Here is a 24,566-nt window from a genome sequence, read left to right on the forward strand (position 1 = left end):
AACCTCAACATCTTCTACGGTTATTTCCTTGAACATTTATCATTGGCTAAAAAAGAAATTAGTTTATGTTTCATAATGGTCTAGAATAGCATCCGGAGATTAGCATACCTTCACTGGATAAACAGGAGGAGTTTGATTTAAACTAATTTGCAAATATTTTTAGGAAGCAATCATTCAATTTGGTTGGATTCTAAGGGGGCAGGAACATGGATAATTTCACCCAGGTCCACCTCTGTACACACCCCATGCGTATTTTTACTCCTCCATGACTAACATGACACTGAATATTTGAACACGTATGCATTCGACGTCATCAACTGAAAATGGGAAAGGATCAGATTCTGAGCCCAGAGGATGATTACGGTTTGAAAAGCTGTTTCCCAGCACATTCCCATACAGTGTGGATGGAGTGAGAGAGACGGCAAGGAAGGGAGTGAGAGGAAAAGAGAGATGGGTTGTGACTCACACTCACCCACCCTGATGAGTGAGTGTGTTAGAAATGCGGGCTTTCTGCCACGGCCCAGCTGAAAGAAAGTGGCTGTGCCACATTCCAAAACATAAGCTGCCCTTCATTGTACATTCACAGCGCTCACAAGAAATGCATTTAAGCAAATAAATAAATAACCTTGCATTCTTTAAAATCACAAAAATATATATATATATATATATATTTATAGAAAAATATATATATATATATTTATAGATAGATTTTGTGAACCACCTTTTTTAATAATAGACAAATTATTAGAGAAATTATTTATTCAGTGTTTGAAGGTCTTCTGGAGCAGCCTCTGTACAAATATTGCTAAATCAATAAAGATTACATTGCTCAATATTGGAATAAGTTACTGTCACTGCTTTATATTTACTTTGAAACAAAATTAAAATAGGTTTTTCTATCACATCTAGGCTCAGTTTAGTACAGCTGATCCCCAGCTTGTTATTGAGGAGATGGGAGGAAACCTGGAAGATCCTCAGAGCAACATGGGGAGAACATGCCCTTGGTCTGTCCATCCATCTATTTTCTGAATCCTACACATGGCCACAAGGAAACTGTGAAGGACATTGGGTACAAATCACCTTGGATGCGGTGCAAATCTACAACACATGTCGTTGGACTGGGGGAGGAAACCAGAGTGCGTGGAGAACATGCAAACTTTACACGAGGATGGAAACGAACCTCCAGCCCAGGAGGTGTTAGGAAACCAATAAGCCAGTGCAATCATGTGGAAACAAGTGCAGTGCATACACTTAGGTCAAGAGTGTCTTTCTAAGTTAACATCAAACATCAGAATTGGGAAAATGAGACTGGACTGATACTGACAGCATGGTTGTTGGGTCAGCAAGAGATGAGAGAGGTCAAAGGAAAACAGCTAACAACATGAATCAGAGGCTATGGCGGGCTGAATGAAACTAGAAGATAACTGAAGCTAAAACTGAAAGACCTTTGTATGTTCAATGGTTGTAGTTTTCTAGAAAGTTCTATATAGAAAGTGAGACCCTTTATGGAAAACATAAAATCCTTAACAGGTCACACGGAAGAAGCCTGTATGATAGAAATGATTAGCACAGTCATCAGAATGAAGAGATGCATGCAACATAGGTTTTGGCAAATTACACACACTCCAGAAGGCATTCTCTGTTGGCCCACATTGTGAATGTATGACAAACTTCTGTGTATGTGTATGTGTGTGTGTGTGTATATGAGAGAACTGGGTGCGTAGAACAGGTCTGCCCGGTCCCTCAGTACACCTGGGTGTCGTCCGACACTTGTTCCTCAGGGCGGAGCAGAAACAAGCGAACTTCTCCATCTTTTAACAGTTCGCCACATTTCAGGAGACACACACCACCAGAGTCGTGCAGAGAGTGTGTGTGTGTGTGTACGCGTGTGTGACCGAGACGAGACACAGACACAGCGCAGAAGAAGTCGAACAGTGAACGAAAAAAGGGATTTAAGATCAGCTGAGAGGCTGAGAAAAATATACGCATATACACACGGGTGACTTTTCACCTCACATCGAACCTGCAGGATGTTTAAGAAAAGCACCAAGGATGTCACCAAGGACAGCAGCACCTTCAAGGCTTCGTCCAGGATGACCAAGTGAGTGTGTTAGTGTGTGTGAGTTAGTGAATGGTTTTGAGGAGGTGCTTGTAACCGGAGCTCAGGTGGAGGAGGCTAAAGTCGGTCAGCTCTGGGCTGCTCAGGTCTATCATATATCTCACACTTGGCCTTGGCCTTTGCACACTTTGCAAGAGTGTGACATGAATGAGATCATCTTAACTCTTCTTAAACTGTTCAAATAGCTGTCTCTGAATACACATTAAACCCCTAAAACAACAGAGAATGTATTGTATATGTTATAAGAGAAATTGCGGAGAAATTGCAATCTTGAGCTAAGTGTCAAATTCCAGATGACACTTGATATTTGATCGTTTAGACATCAGTCCTGAAGGGCAACAATACTGCCTCACAATAATCCTTGTTTATCACCTGACTCAACTCCGTGGCAAGTTACCAAATGCTTACACAATTTTGTTTGTGCAGTTTGACAGTTCCTGTTTTGCAGAGCACAGGATCAGGATCTTGTGTGTGGATAGAACTCTTGTCATTGTGATGTGTGTAAGACTAAAGCTCATGCCAGAAAAATCCCTCAGAGTTAATGAATCAAAGAAAAGTGCCTGGCCCTTGATGAATTATGAGCGATGAGTTTGCCAGTCTTCCCACTGTACCCTTACGGATGTGGTGTAGTAAGCATTCACTTTGCTTTGTAAACATACCCTTCAGAGACGAGTGGGCTCAAGGTAGAACCCTGGTGCCACCCTGGAATATAAGAAATACAAGAAGTGTCATCAGAGGGGAGAGTACAACCCAGGAATGTTGGAGTGGTTAAGCTGTCATAACGAATCCACTTGTTCCTCTAACAGGTGTTGGCTTAGCTCTTAGTCATGGTTGTGCCAGTGTGGCTTTTCCAGAGGAACTTGCTTCTTTAGTTTGCAACATCGGGTAAATAATGTTCCTGGCTTCCTGATGCACTGTAGGTCTTTAAAGGTCAGTTTGTGCTAATAAGTGGCTGAAAAGATGTATCACGACATGCAGGTGTGGGATACGATTGCATAAGACGTGAGTGTGGATGAGACGCATTTCACACGCTCCACCAGGAGGAGCCAGTAACATCATGTGCTTGCATATGACAAGGTCCAGAAGAACAAACCAACTGGGATGTTCAATCTGCTGGTAGCATATTAAGGCCAATGGGTCAAGAATGATGAAAATAAATTGTACATTAATTAACCCTCATGGGAACAGAATCCAAACAATTGACCTGTCCATACAAAAAAGTAGGACGAAGAAGCAAGGGGGAAAAAAAAAAAAAAGACTAAATTAGAAATATGAGATAGAAGTGAAATCAAGAAATGACCTGGATGACTGAAAACCTTGACATTTTCTCTTAAATAATTTCCTATTTTATCCATAAGGATGAAAGGACCGAGGTTCCTGACAGCTGTGTATCACCACAAATATTTTCCGTTAGCGTTTGTTCAGACACACCTCTTGTGTAACCAGATAAAATAACGTCACTGAACTTCAACGAACTTCACTGAGTACAGAATGGATTTACGGAGTGGAAATATGGAAAGCTGCGAAGAACATCCATTTGTCTAGTTCGCTAGAAAACTATACACGATGATGAATATATGCATCAGAATGTCGACTGTCTTTCCCCATAGCCAGGCAGAATCAGGTTTTACAAGTGTGTACAAATGGTGCTCCAAAGCTTTATGGGCATTTAATCGCAGCCTAATTGTGTTGTACATGTTTGACATTCTCGGAGACGGTGTAGTTCCTCAGGCTTGTGAGATTTATGGGGGTTTCCCCTCAGATCTGTGTCCAAGGGAGGTGGAACCTGCCAGGGTGTGTACAGAAGAGAAGCGAAGGCCCGTGACATGAGGGCGGATGGAACATTGTTGGCATTGTTGAGAAGGAACAAAACCAGCCTGGTCAATGAATGGGAAAATGATTACAGCACTGTTTGGTCTCGGGTTATCTCACTGGGCTTTGATTGCTGGTGTTTTCCGAGAGGTTTGGTTTAGAGCGAGGGTGTGTAAAGGTGTACACCAGCCTAAAAATACCACGCACTGTCATGTTTTCGGGCTGACCAGGACTGTACAGCAGGTTGAATTGTATGTCAGGACAGCAACAAAGCGGTGGGTGTGGGATGTTTTTAGTCTCGTGCAGACGGTCAGGACAAAACGAGATACAGCATAGCTACTGTGACTGCGACGTAGTGAACAAAGAGTACTGCGTTAATTCCTACTGCAGTTCTACTTATATCAAGGTGAACTGTGGGTTAGAAAGAAAGACAATAAATCCAACAATAGCTCGGTGCTTGTGCTGGATATAAAAAATAGAAGGTAGAGAGAGCGAGATGAAGAGATTGCGACTGAGTGTGAGAGTAAGAGTCAGATGAACTGATAAAGATTATAGAGAGAGAAAGTGTGTGTGTGGGGGGGGCATGTTAGTTGTGGAATGACAGACATTCACTGAATTCACAGAACCCAGGTATCTTTAGTTTCATTGTCCCCACACCCAAACTGCACATACCAGCTGAACATGTCAGCAATAATGCCAAACCTGTTAGAGGCCTCAGCTCGTTTGGCCACTTTGCCTGGCACAAGCAACAAAGACCTGAAAATCTCACTCTTTCTATACTATTTTCAGCTCTGAGCTCTTACTGAATATTATTAAATATGCTCACCTTGCTGGTCGGTCTTGCAGATGTAAGACCGTAGAAGTATTTTCACCTGGATGTTGGTATGGTGTTAAATGTTTACTAACCACAGCAGCACTGATGTATGTGATAAATTCAGCTGATAGAACCACACACACCCTAATACTAACATGCTGATGTTGAGAATAAGCCCTCAGCCAACTGACATCCATACACACACAAATATTTTTTTTTTAATTCATAATGATCCCTTCCTGTTTCTGATAGTGTAATCACCCTGCACACTTCCACCACATCATCCTTACAAGATCCTGAACAATCAGGACCTGCATGTTATCCTGTCCCACACATAGATGGATGTATTATGCCTTACACATGCTATTTACTGGGGACAATTCCCAGTAGAGCAGTGTCGCTGTTGCTCTTGCTGCCTCTATTTTCCAACACAAATGCCGGCATGTCCTGTTTTCCTGAAGTGACAGTGGTTCAACCTGATCATATGACATCACCGAGCCTTCTTCTTTGGCTGCAGAAAATCTGACAAAGTTACTTCAACAACTTGTTAATTACTGCAGGATGAACATTAACCATGATTTCTGACCTTGATTCCTACAGGACCCAGGTGAATGACCTGACCTTAGTGATCGCACGCATGCAGAAGTATGCTGACACAGTGGAAAAAGACGTGCTGAGGGCTGAAGACCTGATGGTCATTGTGAGTCGAAATTTATCTCTCTATTTCTGTTAATCCCACTCTTGGCATCCTTTTCACCTTCTCTCTCTCTCTCTCTCTCTCATTCTTTCTCTCTTCATCATCTTTTTCTTAGGCTGTAACTCAACTGCACTGTCAATAAATCTGTATCCAAAATGGCTGTAGAAGATGCAAGAAACAGGAATGATTAAAAAGACCATCATTTCTGCCTTGGTTTCTCTTTCAGGATGCAGAAAATGATAAGAAGAACATTCCCTTTAAACACCAGAAGGAGAATTCCGAATGTCTGGCTGAGGCCGAAGGGCTCCTCAAGGATCTTTTCCTGGATTTGGACAAAGCCAAGAAAATGAATCACCCACAGGCAGGAGAGATCGAGAAAGAGTGCGTACACGTACACGGGGTGATAGTTACCCTATCAGACTCCCTTACACTGCATCCAATCATTCAGTAATGTCGCATCGAGGGCATTTGTATGCATGTGACACGGTACACAGTTCATAAAAAGTGAACAAGCTTCACTGTGTAGCTGTACGGAGCCATGTAAGACCATATAAGAGGAGGAGTTGTTTGCACACTTGTGTTACACTATTATTCAACACACTCACTATACTGCATCCCAAAGTCTTGAAGCTTTAGCAAATATTGGAACATATTGTGTAATTGCTGTAGAAGCAAACACTTAGCCCTTTTCCATTTCTCATCATTCATAATTATACCCTTTAGTTGTATGTGAAAAATAAGTGAAACGTTTTATAATATAATCAGACTTTTGGGAACGACTATTTTCCACAATCTCTCTAAATATTTTTTTCCTTCTATCCTTGTCCTTCTTTTCTTGATTTTTTAAGAACACGCAAATCATATCATTTTTTTTGTGTAATTATCTTATTGTGTTTAATTATAATAAATTATTAGGTAATATCTTTAGATATAAATTGAGATATACAGTGATATAATTATATATATAAATATTATAAATATATATAATTATATCTGATTATATCCATATATCTATATAATTGTATCTGAAACTCAGAAGTATTTTGTACACCCTAGATTTTTGCAAATTAATTCTAAAATCTAATTCAAAATCTAAATGTAACTTACTATTGATTTATTACTAGCAAATCATTTCTGATTAATCTTTTTTTTTTCATGAAAAAACTATAAATAAAACAGACATTCATCCCAAAATGTTCCTATTTAATAAAATATTATATTATAACCCTGAAAGAAGTGTGCCACACGCCAGTTCACTGAATGGCCACTAGATGGCGCAGGGTCTGAATCTCAATCCATACACAGCAGGTTTTGCAAGGAAAATGAGCGTCACTTTGCCGTATAGTGTTTGTGTTGCCTTTGATATGCATGACTTCTTATGTTGTGATGCTGACGCTGTTTTGTGTTTGTGTGTTTAGTGTGAGTCGACTTCATGAGCGCTGGCTGAAGGACTGCGTGTTTTATCGTGATCTCTACAGGCAGATGAATGAAGTTGGCCTTCAGCCGCGCATCAACTGGATCCAGGTGTTTAACCAGAAACAGGTAAGCAGCAAAGGTGGAAATCACTCAATCTCCATTCTCCATGTTCACCATGTTTATGATCAGACTCCCATGTCTCACATTGAGTGTGGTCCCTTTTCCAAAACATTCTAACTGACTGTCCCTTAGTGGTGGAATGGAACTCCAACTTCAGTCTGGACAGAGAATCAAATTCCCTTTTCCAGAGAGAGAGAGAGAGAGAGAGAGAGACAGAGAGAGTGGAAGACTGAATGATTATTGGATCAGCATTGAATTGAAGAATCAATTCGTATCAGAGCTGAATCGATTCATATCAGACCTGAGTTGAATCATATCAGATATGAGTTGAATCATATCAGAGCTGAATCGATTCGTATCAGACCTGAATTGAATCATATCAGATCTGAGTTGACTCATATCAGACCTGAGTTGAATCATATCAGACCTGAGTTGAATCATATCAGATCTGAGGTGAATCATATCAGAGCTGAGGTGAATCATATCAGAGCTGAGGTGAATCATATCAGAGATGAGTTGAATCATATCAGAGCTGAGGTGAATCATATCAGATCTGAGGTGAATCATATCAGAGCTGAGTTGAATCATATCAGATCTGAGTTGAATCATATCAGATCTGAGTTGAATCATATCAGATCTGAGTTGAATCATATCAGATCTGAGTTGAATCATATCAAATCTGAGGTGAATCATATCAGAGCTGAGGTGAATCATATCAGAGCTGAGGTGAATCATATCAGAGCTGAGGTGAATCATATCAGAGCTGAGGTGAATCATATCAGGGATGAGTTGAATCATATCAGATCTGAGGTGAATCATATCAGAGCTGAGTTGAATCATATCAGATCTGAGTTGAATCATATCAGATCTGAGTTGAATCATATCAGAGCTGAGTTGAATCATATCTGTGCTGAATTGCATCATTTCAAAAAGCTGAAATAAATGTAAATAACTGATGCAAAGCCTCTGCTTTGCATCAGGTAAACATGTTGTTCTTTTCCCAACATGTTTATACATCTATTGTATAACCACAGCCATTATACTTAATTAAAGAAGGAGAATTCATCATCATTTATAGTTATGTTTATTATTGAGGAACATCCGTGAAACAAGTTCCTCTTATCTCCATTCAACATACAAAGAGCTCTTCATACAGAAAATTTCACCATAACACCAATGACAGTAATGACGTTTTTTAATCCATGTCTCTGGAATGTCCGATGTTCGATTCCTTATGCATACAGTTTCTAAAAATAGCCACAGCATATTTGAACACGCTCACTGATCTAAACCTTGCAGCCGAAACTAATGTCTAGTTTAGAAAATTAATCGACAATTTCTGACCAATCAGAGTTAAGCATTTGGTAGCTGGTATGATATAATGTATGGCAAGCTTGAGATAGCTTTAAAGCCTTATTCTTTTGCCTATTCTATATACACACTTAAATAAGACAGTTATGTTTGATACTGGATAATGTATAGCATTATCAAACAGCTCTCTTTTTATCCATCCATTGTCTATAGCAGCTTTATTCCTAATTAGGGGATCTGCTGGAGCCTATCCCAGCACACATTGGGCAAAAGGCAGGGGTACACCCTAGACAGGTCACCAGTCCATCACAGGGCCACATATATAGACAGACAACCACACACACTCACTCCTATGGGCAATTTAGAATCACCAATCAACCTAATGTACATGTTTTTGGACTGTGGGAGGAAACCGGAGTACCCGGAGTAAACCAACGCAGGCACGGGGAGAACATGCACACAGAAAGGCCCCTGTCTGTTTGAACTTGGGATTCGAACCCTGGTTCAAACAGTGCTAACCACTAAGCCACCGTGCTGCCGCTCTCTTTTCAGATTTAGTATAAATAAAAGAGACCCCACCTACATACAGGGCGTGAAGTCACACCTCAGTAGGAAATCTGTCACACATATTGTGTGTATATGAACTGATACATGCATTTATACTCACTATGAATGATCAAGATACGGTTTATCGCCAAGTTGAGGTTAAGAAAAGACAGGGTATCAATTTCTTCTATCATTTGCCTTCAAATGGGAACAACAAGAGAAGCCTATGCTACAGCCTGGAGCAAAATAACTACATATTCAAGATTGTGTTGCATTTGTACCTGTTTAGAAGAACAACGTGTAGCTCTCACTAGACTACTCGCCTCTTTATATTTACTACATGTGTGTGTGTGTGTGTGTGTGTGTGTGTGTGCATTGCAGAAAGAGGTCAACTCAGAGGCATATGGGCCCACTATGTCTGAACTGGAGAAGCAGATCGCAGCCCACAACATTCTACACAAGGAGATCGAAGCCTACAACACACAGCTCAGCCCAGACAGCACCAGCTCTAAGGTCAGCCATGATCCTACCACTCAGACCATACAGCAAAGATCTGTTTTCAAGTGCTCTGTTATCTGTTCATAAAATAAATGCTGACATTTTGCTTTGTTGTGGTAGGAGGAATATGCTGAGCTCAAGAAGCAATACGCCAATCTCTTGGTAAGATATTACTCCTTCAGTATTAAACAAAATAAGGCTCTGGAGCGCTGATATCAAAGGAATTGTTTTTTGTATTTTAGCAAGTGGTCAATTCAGCCAGTGGCACCCAACCCTTAGGCCTCTAACTATAAACCTTTATACATTTGTTGACCCATGACTTTAAATAATATGAATAATTTAATGGATATAAACGTGTGCTTTGTTTTCTGAGGCGTTTATCACAAATATTTTCCACGTTAGCGCTGTTAATGATGCAAAATAGGCTAACGAACTACACATGTATGTTTGCAGGACAACTCCAAATGGCGCCAGCACTACCTGAACAGCCTGTACGACTACATGCAGTGCTGTAACAAAGAAGTCGGCTACCTGAACGACGAGCAGGCCAAGATCCTCCAACAGGACTGGAGCGACCGCATGGTGGATCCGTCCGACGTCCGGCGCCGCTATGAGGTGAGGCTCTCGATTCTTTATATATTACCCATAAGTTTAAAAGCAAGGCTAAGGTTTGAAGAAGGCTGAATGTTTTGTGCTCTGTGATTCGCTGTAGCATTTTAAAAACAACAGCCTGCTGTCTCATGAGAGCGAGGTGAACAAACTGCAGGACGATGGAGATCGTCTGATAGAAATGAAACACCCTGCAGCGAGCACCATTCAGGTGAGAGAGAGAAAGAGAGCAAGAGTAATCCTGTAATTTGAATTAGAACTGCTGAACAATACAGAAAACGTAAAAAGTTCTTGTTTATGTAGGTAAATTATATTTGAGTGTACTCCTGATGCTCCACACATTATTGGTTTATTAGACAAGGCTGAAACACAATGTGTGGCCAATGACACCAGTGCTAATTACACTGTCAGTTATATGTAAGCTTCATTTCGTGTTTCAGGGCCACAGAGACAAGTTGAGGAACGAATGGCAGAAATTTCTGAACCTCTGCATCTGCCAGGAAACACACCTGGAGAATGTGGAGGAATACAAAAAGGTAAGATGATACAGGAGGAGTTCGGGCAGAACAAGCACAGCACGTTCAGTCAGAATAGCTTTGAACAGCCAAACATGAGCAACCATCTTGAAAGTCAGCCAGGCGTTGTAATGCCCTGGGTGTGGTGACGTGTCAGGGGATAGTTGGAGTCATACGGTCATACTGAAAGCTCTCTGACAGGGTTGTTCAGGGTGGGGGTCATGTAGCGGTCAGCCAAATGCACATATTAATCAGGATTTTAGCCTGTGATTGACAGACCATGCACATGAAAATCTAAAAGCGGTAAAATCTGTTTTAAACAAAACTGTTGTAAGAGGCAATAAGTGTTAAGACTCTCTTATGCAAAAATATTGAGCATGAATCGATCTTCTCTTATCTTACGGGTCCTAGCTAGCTAGTGTCAACAGTTTGTTAGAGTTTTTTAAAACACCAATACTTCAAGACGTTCTTGATACTCGAACCCCATATCATAATCGTCACTTGTTAGAAGTTAACGGGCACTAAACACATTTTTAACAGTGCAAAGAATCTTAGAGGCATGTATCAGGAAAATGAAGGCAGATACAAATTATAATATAATATATAATAATATATAATTATTAGTAATTTTCAATGCTGAAGGGTTAATGCTGAGGGGTTGGGGGGAGGGGGCCCTCTGGTGGTCTGGCAGGGGAAGTGTCCAAAGTTCCCGTGGCACGTATCATATTAGCAGGTGAAGTAATCTTGGAAAAATGAGCTAAAATATCAAGCTTGACATCAGGAAGAATGTCTAGAATTTTAGTTTAATAATATTATATTTGGGGTTTTTTTTTGTAACCTTTTAATAGGAAATACTAAAAATAATGGACTTGCAAGATATTTTTTCTGCAATCAGATGAAGAAAAATTCTTCTAAATCATAAATAATCACTAATTTTAAAGTCTCAGTATATGCACTAAAATTAGAGCAGGGATCTAAATGAGTGATTTATTAAAGGACATTGTACTGGCAACGTGGACCAGTTACTTGAAGCTTAAAGATAACTGACCCACAGACGGTTTTATTATCAACTGTAAAGATAAATGTATTTTGCGTGCAGATTTTTCCCTCCGCTTATATTTTCCACTACAAGTTGAATATTCTAGGATACTTTCTTTTCTCCCTTTCTTTCGTGACATTTAACCAAAAACTCCACAATTAAGTGTGCATTAGACAAAGTTTTCTCCTTTTGTATAACATCTTGTGTGTTCAAGTGGGATCTTTGCTGAACAGCCATATATATCATTTCTTTCATAGTTATAAGAGTAAATATTGAACACTTCTGATTAACATGGACTGTATGAAATATGTTGTAATTCATGCACTGTATAAAATATTCAGATATGTTTAAAAGATATTTATCTTTTCTGTGCACAGTACCAAATGGATGCCGAGACCTTGTCCGAATCGTTGTCCGGCCTCAGTTCCACCCTGGACCCTAAAACTCTCTCGAAGAAGTCTAACACCGAGGTTCAGCTACAGCTAGATGTAAGATTTCAATATATCAACATGATATCCATGTATATGAGGGGAAAAGTGTGAAAAATATAAAATAATAAAAGTCTAGTTTAGGGATTTCTGTATTCAATGGTTTGGATATTAACTTAACTAAACAGAGATTGTGGTGTGATTTAATCATTATTATTCTCCCTCATCTCTCTTGACTCCTGTCTCATCCTCAGTGACACTGCCTCTATGCCATGCTGTATGGTTTAGAGACAGTGTCACAGAGGAAGAGACAGGAGTCAGAGCTGGAGGTAGCAGAGCTGAAGATGTTGAGGTTCTCTTTGGGAGTGACACGGTTGGACAGGATTAGGAACGAGTACATCAGAGGGACAGCTCATGTTGGACGTTTGGGGGACAAAGTTAGGGAGGACAGATTAAGATGGTTTGGACATGTCCAGAGGAGGGAGAGTGAGTATATTGGTGAATGTTGGACATGGAGCTACCAGGCAGGAGGCAAAGAGGAAGGCCAAAGAGGAGGTATATGGATGGAATAAATGAGGATATGAAGCTAGTGGGTGCAAGTGTTGAGGATGCAGAAGATAGGGATAGGTGGAGAGAGATGATTCGCTGTGGCCACCCCTGAAGGGAAAAGCTGAATGAAGAAGATTCTCCCTCATATCTCTCTCTCTCTCTCTCTCAGGCAGAGGAAAGGCCTCTTCAGCGCTCTGAGCAGCTCTTGGCAGATCTGAGAAAGCGCAGCACCACCATCGCTCCTCTCAAACTCCGCCGCACAGCCCCCAGCCGAGCCACCACCATCGAGTCTCTGTGTGACTGGAACACACCCAAGGTGTCTTAATTTAACACACTTCACACTGACCCGGTTCCATTCCTTCACAGAGCAGGCAACTGGGACAGACCCTTACAGGAAATTAGTCCAGTGTGCATGTCTAAATGCACACATTCACCTCAATACTATTTACCCACAGTTTAATATTGCTAATAACATCATGCATAGCAGGCAGAGAGGAAAAAACACCCCTGTAGTATACTGTATGTTGTTGAAGCTGGCACCTCTGAACAGTTTCATAAAATACAAAGTTTCCGAAGCCTACATTAAAGTGGAGAAGATGGAAAACTTCACATTTTATTATTCCTTTAGCCGTTAATCTACAGCTGCCATATCAAGGCACTAGTTTCGATCTAAAACTCACAATTTAAGCACGTAACCTTTGAAACGAGTTATCTCGTATTTTTCTGTGTGTTCTCTTTTAACCTCACTATGTATTCTACATATTCTCACACACTTGATTTTATTTCCAGGGCTCCGTATCCAGAGGTGAGAAGCTTGCCTTGAAGTCCAACAACAACAATGCGAAATGGGACGTGCATTCCAGTGATGGGGCCATCAACTCGTTTCCTGGAGTGTGCTTCCTGATTCCTCCACCTGACACAGAGGCCATTGACAGAGTGGACCTGTAAGTCTCATTTGAAAGCTTTTTAGAAGTGTTTATAGAAGGTTTGTCACGGGAGCAATTTGGTGTCATGACATCAGAAAACATACAGAATACAGACAAATGTTCAGAACATTACAAATGTTTAATTAAAGGGTATTTGAGAATGCAGTGGTTAAAGTTATGTGTGTGTAGGTTGGGCAAAGAGCTGGAGGACCTGAAGAAAAGACGTGCAGCAGTCAGGTCCACACTGAAGACTCAGGCCCCTGAAGCATCACGACCAGTGCAATCAGGTACATAACACACTGTACATAAGACAAACTCACAGAGGAGACACTTTACAAAAATACAATGTGTACACACCAATCCCTAACGTGTCGTTTGTGCCAAAGGTTTTTCGAATTCTCTGGAGAGCCCTAAAGCGACAGAACTCAGTGGACGTCTGAATCAGCTGGACAAAGACCTGGCTCTCGCAGAACAGGACATGCTGAACCGAATGAGAGCTCCACTGATCAGCAGCAACCCTGCTGCAGATCTTAATAATCGTCTGAAGGAACAAGAAGTAAGAAAATAGACTACCAACAGATGAAAAAATTGAGTTTCTGCCTATTATCTGCCCATCAAATTTACTGTCGGCAGCAAAGAAAGAATTTCATTGTACAAGGAAACTTGTTTGTAAAGTTTGTAGACACCTGACCATGACGCTCACACATGGGTCTTCCAACCAACCTGGAAGCACACAACTGTATAGAATGTCCTTGTACACTTTAGCATTACACCATTTCCCCTGACTTGGCTTGCCCATGTTGTCTTGGAAGATCTTGAGTGTCCTTTAAACTTGTGGGATAAACTTAAACGCTGACTGCACCCCAGATCTCCTCACCCAACATCAGTGCCTGATCTCACTAATGATCGTATGGCTGAATGAACACTCGAAGTCCCTCCGAAATTCACTGGAAATCTTTCCCAGAAGAGTGGAGCTTATTGTAACGCTGGAATAAATCTGGAATGGGATGTTCAAACAGCACATATGGGGTGTGAACACACCTTCAGCCATATAGTTATGTACACTTTGACATCTTTTGAAATAGATTTCAGCAAAATGACCAAGTCTGATAAAAAAAGAAACCCTTTTGTCATTTCTTCACCATATTTTAATCAAGTTCTTTAGATATCTGTGGGCTGTAATTGTGTGGTTTTCACAATGTCACCATGTGAAGGGTTTTCCCAGACTGCAATATATATTTGATTCACACTGTGAGTGAGTGAGTGAGTGAGTGAGTGAGTGTGTGTGGAGTTTGCATGCTCTCTCTGTGCCCTATGGGTTCTCCAGTTTCCTCCCCAATCCGAGACACACGTGGTAAGCTGATTGGCATCTCTAAATTGTCCATAGTGTGTGAATAGGTGTGTGAGTGTGTGTCTGAAGGTGATGGGTTGGCCGGCATGTCCCCTGCCTTGTCCCATGAGTTCCTTTGGGATAGCCTCCAGACTCCAAAGCTTTGGAAAGCAGACTCAAACACCTCTAGGTGTATAAATCTTCAATTAATTCAGATGAATTTCAGTTCAATTTTATTCCATGTTCCTGCAGAAAGCTGCAGCGACTCTGCGGCAGCTGGAGCAACAAAAAGCGGCTGTACAGAGGGACCTCGATCCTCTCATATCCCAGGACTTCAGAGGCCCAGTGTCCTCCAGTTTGCCTGAGAGACTGGGCCAGGCCAAAAACAAACAAGAAAGCCTGGCTGCTCTTAATGACCTCTACACCAAGAAGTAGGTGAAAAATCTAGCTTATAAAACAGAATCCTTTTAGGGTTTGTCAAAAAATTTTGTATTGTAATGCATCGTCATATGTTTTACAGTTGTTTAATACATAGTCTTACTCTTATTATGATGTTGTTGCAGGGCGAATGCATCCCTGAACTTGGAGAACCAAATAAGAAAAGTGGACGGGTTGGTTTCTGGTTTCGAGAAGCAGCTGAGTAGAGATGGTGCTGTTTTAGATTTTCCCAACAGCCTTCCGAATCGCATCCAAGACATCCAAGTAAGCAAGGAATTTTGGCACTTTGCAATGAAATCCAAAAGAAATACACAAAGCTGAAAAAGTTCCACTTGCATGTGTATATAATAAACCTTCAAGCCCTTGTTGACTGTCGAATTTATTCGCAGAATCTGAAGAAAGATGTGGCCGCTGCCCAACCTGAGATGCAGAAGCTGAACAAGGAACTAGAGACGACCGAAAAACTGTGCAGTTCCCTCCAGCAGGGATATCAAGAGTACTGCCCTGACATACGCAGGCAGGAGACTCAGGTTAAAAGCCTGCAAAACCGCTATGCTAACATAAACAACCAGCTAGTAGACAGGTAGCTACAAAACAGCATCTTCCCACCAAGTGAATTGCTTGTATGTGATTATTATTATTGTAACAAATCCTATTTTACAATTGTGCATAGGGAGAGCCTTTTACAAGGGGCTAGCAGCAAGAATAATGACTTCCAGAATGCTACCCAGTCACTTGACACATTCCTGGACAATTTGCCCAACAACAAGATCAGACCATCGGACGGCCTAGCCGAAGTCCACGCGAAGCAAACTTCTCAAGAGGTCAGTGGACTTCATCTATTTACACAATGTTTACTACAACAATACTTTATCTACCCAAGTGACAACTTATGAATAGATAGAATCGATGATTATTTTTTTAAAAAAATGGTTTTGTTTTCCACAGAGAGTAGTAGAGGACATTAAAAGGAAAGGTTATGAAGTGGACAGGATGGTCGATCTCTCTCAGGATCTACAAGATATCCTCAGTGTAAGCTTAAAATTTATGTTGAATGTAAATGTATTATCTAAACCAACTTTAAACACAGACAAGTCAACATGTCAACATTTTCCCCCACCCTGTACAGGAATACAGTGTCAACTCCGACAAGTACAGAGCTACTCTGAAAAACCCTGACGCAGCAGATAGTCGAATGGTTTCCATCCCTACTCTGGCAGAGTCTGTGTCAAAACAGGTAAGACTTATTGAAAAAAATCACACAACAACAAATCAGATGCATTTGACGTTCATTAAATTCCTTTCTTGATTTTTGATATAGGAAAAAGCCCTAGTGAACCGCTATGCTAATTCAGCAGCTTCAAATGGCCAGCTTCTCAACCAGATGGACTTGGCCAAGAATCTTCTTGCACAGGTATAAATCTGCCATTATTACAAGTTACTTATGATGTGTGCTTTATGAAGGCTATGTTCAGCCCAAATCTGATTTTTCTGTCCAATTCCTATGACAACCAATTAGTTAAGGTGACTACAGTTCAGTCAAACTAATTGGCTTTGGTTGTAATTTGCCATGCAAACATACAGTCTACACATCAGATTACCAAGATGCTGGAGTCCAGTCTGCCAGTGGGACAGAAATCAGCTTATGGGACAATTTTAGATGCTTATGAACAAGCACTTGGGGCATGCCAGAGAAATAGGTTTTTTGGAACTTTTCTATGAATATTTTGTCCCTTGTAAGCTTGGTAAAAACAGAACTTATGAAAACTATAAATTCTATAAAGTTCCAAGTTTATATGAGGCATTAATCACCTCTTTGGAGTGCGACATGACAAAGAAATTCAATGCTGAATGTAGGCACAACCAGAACAGGCACAAATTCCAAAGGCAAAAAGAGTTTGCCCTGCTGTCTGAACCCTCAAGTTGTTCCAGAGAAAATAGATTTTCAAAAATATGTGATATATTTTGGGAATTACCAGTATCATTCAGATTATTAGAGATGTCACATATAAAACAAGACTGTCTGTATGATTTTCTGTTTTCTGTAGAAAGAGGATAAAGTAGCCATGGTACAGCAGCAACAGCAACTGCAACAAAAAAGCATAGCAGAGGCTGGAACTCTGCAGAGGAAACTGGAAGAAGAAGTTAGCAGACGCAACCAGGTCGAAAACGAGCTTAGAGTGTTTCAAGATAGGATGTTGTCCCTCAAGAGCAGGAAAGGTGTTGAACGTGTGGAAGAGAAGGAGGTCGTACAGTACTACCGTGATCCAAAGCTTGAGGCTGATTTGAACGACTTTCAGAAAAAAGTCCACGAGGAGGCCTTGCGACGAACCGGAATCCAAAGTGAGATTGAGGTGTTTACTAGAAAGATTTCGAATATGGAAACAGAAATTAAGGGTGCGCAGCCAAAACTGGTGACTAGAGAAGTGACCAAATATGAAAGAGACCCTCAGTTGGATGTGGAAGCTAAACGACTGAGGGATGAGATAAACAAACTGTTGAATGAGGTCAAAGTTAAAGAAAGCCAAGGAGGTCAACTGAAATCTGAGATGTTCCTCTTGGAGCAAAAGAGACCCACTATCAAAGAAAGAGTGGTACAGAAAGAGGTTGTTCGAGTAGAGAAAGATCCTGAGATGCTGAAGGCTGTTATGTCATGCAAGATGGCAATTGAAGATGAGGATGAAAGGGCCCGTACTTTGACCAATCAAATAGTCCAAATCAACAGTCAGATAAGCAATCTTGAAAGACTCATCCCTACCTTAGAGCCCAAGTACGTGACCAAAGAAGTGAAGAAAGTTGAACAAGACCCTATACTCATTAGCGAGTCTGGCAAGCTTCGTTCTATGATCGAGGAACAACAACACCAGAATAAAATGCTTCTCAATGCAATGTCTGATCTTCAGGCACGGTATGCCCAAATCGACCAGCTCAAGCAAAAGATAGACATCAAGGAGATTGTTAACGAGATCTACAGGGTTTCCCCAGAGACTGAAGCAGAGATAGCACGTCTGAGGAGAGAATTCCAGGATACTAACAGGCAGACCTCTGATTACGACAGAAAGATCAATTTGGTCCGAATTGATTTGGAAGCTCTCCGCTCTCAGAAGCCAACAATCGAGTACAAAGAAGTGGTCCAAGAGGTGGTGAAAGAAGAACGTAGCCCAGAGAACCAGAGAGAGATTCAGAAGCTCTCAGACCACGTCTATTCCCTGCAGAGAAACTACAGTTCCTTAGAAGACGAGCTGAGCCGTCTCAGGAGAGAGCGGGATGAACTGAAGGCAGAGAAGTCAAAGATAGAGACTAAGGTGGTCACTAAAGACGTGGTCAAGTATATCAACGATCCACTCTTGGAGAAGGAAGCAGATCGTCTAAGGAAGGAGGTACGCGATGAGGCACAGACCCGCAGAAGCATAGAGGAAATGGTATTCGATCTTCAGAACAAATACATACTGCTGGAGAGACAAAGACCAGAAGAGAAGGTGGTAGTACAAGAAGTGGTGAAATTAGAGAAAGATCCAAGGCAGATCGTAGAGCTTGAGAGGCTGGGAAGAACCCTGGATGAGGAAGTAAACAGTCGTAGGAAGGCAGATCAGGAAGTGCAGAGACTAAGAGCTCTGATAGAAGATTTGGAGAGGACTATTAGGAACAGTGACGAGAGGCAAAAGAAGATACAGGTGGAGACCGAGTTGTCCCAAATTAGATACCGTATCAATGAGCTAGAGAACGCACCCCCACCAGTTCAGGAGTATATTGTTATGGAGGAAGTTTTGAAAGTAGAGAGGGATCCAAAACTGGAAAAACTGAGCAATAACCTGAGGACAGACTTTGACAACGAGAGCAACAATGTCATGCGTCTGGAACGAGACATCAGAAATTTGAAAATCCAGCTCGAGATCCTGCAAAAGGAGAAATCTTATGAGAAAACGGTCTACAAAGAGGTGGTCAGGGTAGAAAAAGACCCAGCAGTAGAGACTCAGCTCTCTCGCTTGAGAGATCAGGTGCTCCAGCAGAGAAACGCCAGATTAGACTTGGAGGATGAAATCCGTCGTGTGAACGAGAAACAGGAGCGCCTGCATAGCAGAAGAACGACGACTTCTCAAGAGGAGACTAATCTTATACGTCAAAGGGATAACCTCCTGAAAGAAAAACAGGATCTCCAACGACAACTGAGAGACCTGGAGAGCGATCAAAAAGAAGTCAGCATCTCATTCCAGCAGCAGTCCAGGCTCATGAGTGAAAGATCCCAAATGAACAGGCAAAAGAGCATAAAGATGGAGTCTGACATTCAGCGCTTGGAGAGGGAGATTCTGGATGAGAAGGATCGGATTTACAAGCGTGAAAACACCATCAGTGAGCTGAGGAACAGCTTGAAAAAAGAGGAAAGCGCCTCAGAAACTCGTACGCAGGAGAAGAACGTCTCCACCAAAATTAGCATCCTGGACCCTGAGACCGGTAAAGACATGTCACCATATGATGCTTACCGTCGAGGGCTGATCGATCGTATACAGTACATCAATTTGCAGGAGCTGGAGTGTGACTGGGAGGAGATCACTACAATGGGACCTGATGGTGAGACGTCTGTATTGCAAGATCGCAAGAGTGGAAAGCAATACTCCATTAAAAATGCCCTCCGAGATGGCAGATTGACCAAGTATCAATTGCAGCAATACAAAGATGGAAAGATGCACATCTCTGAGTTTGCGCTTCTCGTGGCTGGAGAAAAGAATAAGCCATCTACCCTCACATCCGTTACCAGCCAAACAACTTCCCAGAAACCTCCTCCTTATAAAAAATACACTCCCAGTACCTCTGAGGAGAAACTCCCAATTTGTGGAATTTACGACAAAGATACCGACACAAGCCTTTCAGTGCGCTCGGCCCTGGCCCGAAAGATGATTGACCCCACTACAGCCCAGAGGTTGTTGGAGGCACAAGCAGCCACTGGCGGTATTGTGGATGTCAACAACAGAGAAAGATATTCGGTCCATAAAGCAGCAGACCGAAGCCTGATCGAATCCAGCCAGCTGCAGCGCTTGCTCAATGCCCAGAAAGCCTTCACCGGGGTTGAAGATCCGGTAACTAAAGAACGTCTGTCGATCGGAGAGGCTGTTCAGAAGGGGTGGCTGCCTAAAGACACGGCCTTGCGTTACATGGAGGTGCAGTATCTGACGGGTGGCCTCGTCAGCCCCAATCAACCGGGCCGAGTAAACATAGTAGATGCGGTCAAAGAAAAAATGATCGACAGTGCGATGATGAGAGAGCTTCAGGAAGAGGCAAACTACATCAAGGACATAGCGGATCCAATTACCAAGCAGAAGATCAACTACAAGCAAGCCTTGGCGCTCTGCAAGCCAGATCCTTACTCAGGCCTCCCTATGCTTCCTGCAGCTTCTACAGATGCCGGCTACACGCCTTCGTACAAGAGCCACAGATACGGCAACTACTCTTAAGACATGTTTCAAGCCTAAGTGAAGAGCACAGCAGGTTCTGAAGATTCTTTTCAAACGAACAATAATCCACTCAGTGCAACCCAGTAATGTTTATACTAATGATGCTCATATTGTTGTAAATCTCAGGAAGAAAAGAGCTGCCAAATCACACCACCTGTGTAATATCTAATAATACTGGAGCACACACGTGTCTTAATGTCACAGCTAATAGGGATTACTCTGCATTTTGCTTATTATACTTATTATCTGGCATGCACTGGCTCTTTTTAATATACAGTGAATATAATTATTAGCACAATTTTGGATAGAATAGCATTTTTAAGGGCTTTCGCTGCTGCTGTGGAGAGATTTGTTTACTTTATTTGCATGGAGTGAGAAATAACAACCATATATATAGATATTCTACTTAATGGTTATTAAAAAAAAAAATCTTTCAGAGTTTATCTTACTTGGGATGATGGGCTGGGTATTTTTTTTCTGTTATTTGCTTAAAATATGGATAATTATTTAAATATTGTTTTTGAGAGATTCACCCGTCTTGACAATGTTATAAAATATACATAATTGTTCGCTGAAATGTTAAATAAAATGGAAAAAATAAGGTCTTGTTTGGTTAACACAAAAGCAAATAAAACAACCAGTACATAATACTTTAGTGAGTTTGGTTTGAAAATGATGGACATTTTACATACATGCATACCAAACACTGCATACAAACTGGAAAATATGACTTTTACACAGTTGAATGTTTACGTAGGAATTATACCTGATGCAGTATCATTTTATCTAGATGAAGAAGAAACCCAGCACACTGAAATACTTTTCTTCACATACCTCAGCTTAAGAAGTTAGCCATGATATAATGCCCCTGGAGCAGAGAGAGTTAAGGGGCTCATGAGTGGCAACTTGGTGGTCCACCTGGGGCTTGACCCTTTGACATTCTGACCAGTTACCCAGAGCCTTAAATATTCGAGTCACCACTACTCTTTAAGATTACATTTACGGCATTTTGCAGATCTGTTTTTATCACATTTACACATAAACAATAGAGGATTAAGGGCCTTGCTCAAGGGCCCAGCAGTGGCAACTTGGTGGTCCAGGTTAAATCTAAGATTACAACTTCCATATTTATTTATTTTATTATTTTGCATAATAGCTTTATGTCATATAGGTTCTAATATCACACCAAGATGTGTAATAATCAATTAAGCATTTCTTATGCATGAGATTATGACTTTAAACAAGCTTTTGTGTGTCTGATGAAAATGCTAATAATGCCATTTTAACACTATCTTTATTATTTGACCTGGCCCAAGCCACAGTCTAAAGTTCCCAGCTGTAGCTCTCCATGTGCTATGCTTCTTCAGAAATTGATGTTACTGTGCACTAGCCTCGTCATTTCTTTCCATAAAAAATGCCCTCTGTTCATTCACGGCCTTCTGTAGCAGTGCAACATCGACGCCGTCCACACAATTAAAGACCCGTGCACGCACAATGGCTTCGCCGTGGTCTGAAAGCAGAAATGTGACAAGCATGACTGTTAAGTCATTTGATTACGTAATGTATTCAGCGTACATGAAAACATAACATACCCTCTGACTTTTCGATCTCTCCGAGTACAATGTACTGAGCCCCAATTATTGGATCAAATGGCTCAACAAAGGAGGTCTGGATTGACACCTGGTGTTGCACTGATGCGTGATGGGATGTAAGAATGGCCTTGGACTCTTCCGGCAGATAATCTGTAAGTCTAGGAGTAGAAAATTACATAAAATAACTTATCATGATCACATGGAGGTATTCTTCCAGCACTGATCAACTCATTACAGTTCACCAGACTTCTTGGAGTTCACCCTCTGTACTGAACAGTTTAGTGTACTTTCTCCCTGCTCTCATATACTCACTTTAGGTCAGGAAAGGCTGTGAATTAGCTGAATAGTTGAATCTGGTGTGTTAGACTAGGGAAAAAGTGTGGAGGACATATAAGAGAGTAACTTTAGGACATGGATCTGTGATTTAAATCTTCTGTAGAAAAGTTATATATGTAACTGTGGTTCTATGTACAGCAGATCACATGGACACCTTCTTGTGTGTGGGATCATGCATTCTGGGGCCTTCTACAAAGACAGGAAGTGATCGTAAGACAATATTTGACATATATACCACATTCAAATGGCCTTCTTTCATCCGTCCAGTGATCTGTACATAAGAGCTTTGTTCTGAAAAGAACCACGTGGTATTATTTTTAAGTGTTATGTTCTAAATTATGGGAAAATTTGTCCAGTTATACACTTACTGTGTATATATATATTATTTATTCTTCCAGCTTCAGCAAGTACTTTACGCTAGTCAGGAGGATCATTATGGATCTGGAACACTGGGTGCAAGGTGGGAGAATTAACCCTTGATGGGGGGCCACACTACTACATCACATTTTTCAAAATAAAAAGCATAAAACTCTTCTTTTTAAAATAATTGCTTGGATACTGTTCTTCATTTACTTTGACAAAAAAAAAGCTGCCAAAACCTGTAGGCTTTAACGTTAAAAAATTAAAACATTTTTTTTTAGGTTATTCACCTAAAGCCGCATAAAAATACACCATATGACCAAAAGTATGTGGACAACACCCTGAATTACTGAGTTCAGACACACTCATTGCTTAAAATGTGCACTAAAGCAAACGCAAAGCCATGCAATCTTCACAGAAAAACTATGGCAAGGGCTCAGTGACTTTAAACATGCCACTGTCATATTATGCCATCGGTGTCTCGTCTGTTTATGAAATTGCTGCCTTGCTAGATCTGCTCTAGTCAACTGTAAAGGCTATTACGGTGAAATGGTCTAGATGTCTAGAAGCAACAAATACTCATCCCTGAAGCAGTAGACCATGCAAACTCACAGAGCTGGGCAGCCAAGTACTGTGAAAAATCTAAATTCTTCCATACTGTCTCTGGAAGCAACATCAAGTGTTAGGAGCTTCGTGAAATGAGTTTTCATAGACAAGCAGCTGCACAAAACCATATAATGTATTATATAGCACACCATCACTGGACTCTGGAGCAGTGGAAACATGTTCTCTGGACTGATTTATTGTACTTCACTACCTGGCAGCCTGATGGACGAATTTTAGGCCATTTTATGCAACCGTATGGCAAAGGTGGCCTTTCCTGTTCCATCATGACTGTGTCCCTGTGCAAAAAGGTCTATAAACACATGGTTTCGCATGTTTGCTGTGGAGGAATTCCATGACTATGTCCATGTCATGACCTCAAACCCACTGAACACCTTTAGGAATAAACCCAATGACCTCATAAATCCACTTTTTGCTGCATGAGCACCACCACCACCACGCTCCAAAGTCTTGAAAGGTTTGTGAAAAGAGTTGAGGTTTATAGGTGTCATAGCTGCAAATGCCATAATGTTATATTATATATTCATAAACCTACACTTTAAAATGGCTCCTTAAAAAAATAACAGTAATATAATATGCTTTTTGTGTAAAGATATATGAACCTGTTACATGTTGTCTAATAGGGAGGGGAAAAAACTAGCACAAACATGGCCATAGTTTCTACAAAACCTTTTCTAATTACTGGCACTTTGTTAGCAAAACTAGATATCGTCTGTCATGAGTATCGCCATTCAAGTATCGTGACGGTATGTGTTCGACATATCGACCAGCCTGTTATTAGAACACAGATTAGTGTACCTGCCAAATGTCCGTATAGAGGCTCCGTCTTTTACCACATCAGTATTGATTTCCCAGGGGAAGTGGAAAACCGCCGCTGCGGGAAGCATCACAACATCAAAAGTGCTTTGATAAACATAGCTAAAGTTGGTAATTATTTCTCAAATCTGAACTTTTAATAGCATGTTTGAAGCTATTCGACGCTACACGCAAACTTCCGCCCCATCTACTCCAGGCTTCCTATTGGTCGAGACGTCCAA

General features: G+C 41.1%; 2 protein-coding genes across 2 annotated transcripts; one reads left to right on the forward strand and one right to left on the reverse strand.

Annotated features, from left to right (window-relative positions):
- Positions 1–1,811: 1,811 nt before the first annotated feature.
- On the forward strand, positions 1,812–21,265 carry evpla (envoplakin a). Its single transcript, XM_058402526.1, has 22 exons — positions 1,812–2,101; positions 5,346–5,445; positions 5,669–5,823; positions 6,861–6,984; positions 9,217–9,348; positions 9,454–9,495; positions 9,787–9,948; positions 10,046–10,153; positions 10,383–10,478; positions 11,874–11,984; positions 12,643–12,789; positions 13,263–13,417; positions 13,589–13,686; positions 13,786–13,955; positions 14,982–15,160; positions 15,293–15,431; positions 15,557–15,750; positions 15,841–15,991; positions 16,116–16,199; positions 16,297–16,404; positions 16,489–16,581; positions 17,216–21,265. The coding sequence occupies exons 1-22, from the start codon at positions 2,031–2,033 to the stop codon at positions 20,615–20,617; spliced, it is 6,021 nt and encodes a 2,006-aa protein (XP_058258509.1). The 5' UTR covers positions 1,812–2,030; the 3' UTR covers positions 20,618–21,265.
- On the reverse strand, positions 21,012–24,564 carry ten1 (TEN1 subunit of CST complex). The gene is made up of 3 exons (XM_058402530.1): positions 24,328–24,564; positions 22,210–22,367; positions 21,012–22,127 (listed from the first exon to the last, which is right to left on the reverse strand). Exons 1-3 carry the CDS (start codon positions 24,414–24,416, stop codon positions 21,994–21,996), a joined length of 381 nt encoding a protein of 126 aa, XP_058258513.1. The 5' UTR covers positions 24,417–24,564; the 3' UTR covers positions 21,012–21,993.
- Between the last annotated feature and the right edge of the window lie 2 nt (positions 24,565–24,566).

Source organism: Hemibagrus wyckioides, linkage group LG11 (assembly GCF_019097595.1).
Source record: "Hemibagrus wyckioides isolate EC202008001 linkage group LG11, SWU_Hwy_1.0, whole genome shotgun sequence".
NCBI classification, from domain to species: domain Eukaryota; kingdom Metazoa; phylum Chordata; class Actinopteri; order Siluriformes; family Bagridae; genus Hemibagrus; species Hemibagrus wyckioides.

Coding starts and splice junctions, on each gene's coding strand:
- evpla (XM_058402526.1), top strand. CDS start 2,031: ATGTTTAAGAAAAGCACCAAGGATGTCACCAAGGACAGCAGCACCTTC. Junction 9,349..9,453: donor CAGACAGCACCAGCTCTAAG/GTCAGCCATGAT, acceptor TTGTTGTGGTAG/GAGGAATATGCTGAGCTCAA. Junction 9,949..10,045: donor ACGTCCGGCGCCGCTATGAG/GTGAGGCTCTCG, acceptor GATTCGCTGTAG/CATTTTAAAAACAACAGCCT.
- ten1 (XM_058402530.1), bottom strand. CDS start 24,416: ATGCTTCCCGCAGCGGCGGTTTTCCACTTCCCCTGGGAAATCAATACT. Junction 22,368..24,327: donor TCTATACGGACATTTGGCAG/GTACACTAATCT, acceptor TTCTACTCCTAG/ACTTACAGATTATCTGCCGG. Junction 22,128..22,209: donor AGAGATCGAAAAGTCAGAGG/GTATGTTATGTT, acceptor TTCTGCTTTCAG/ACCACGGCGAAGCCATTGTG.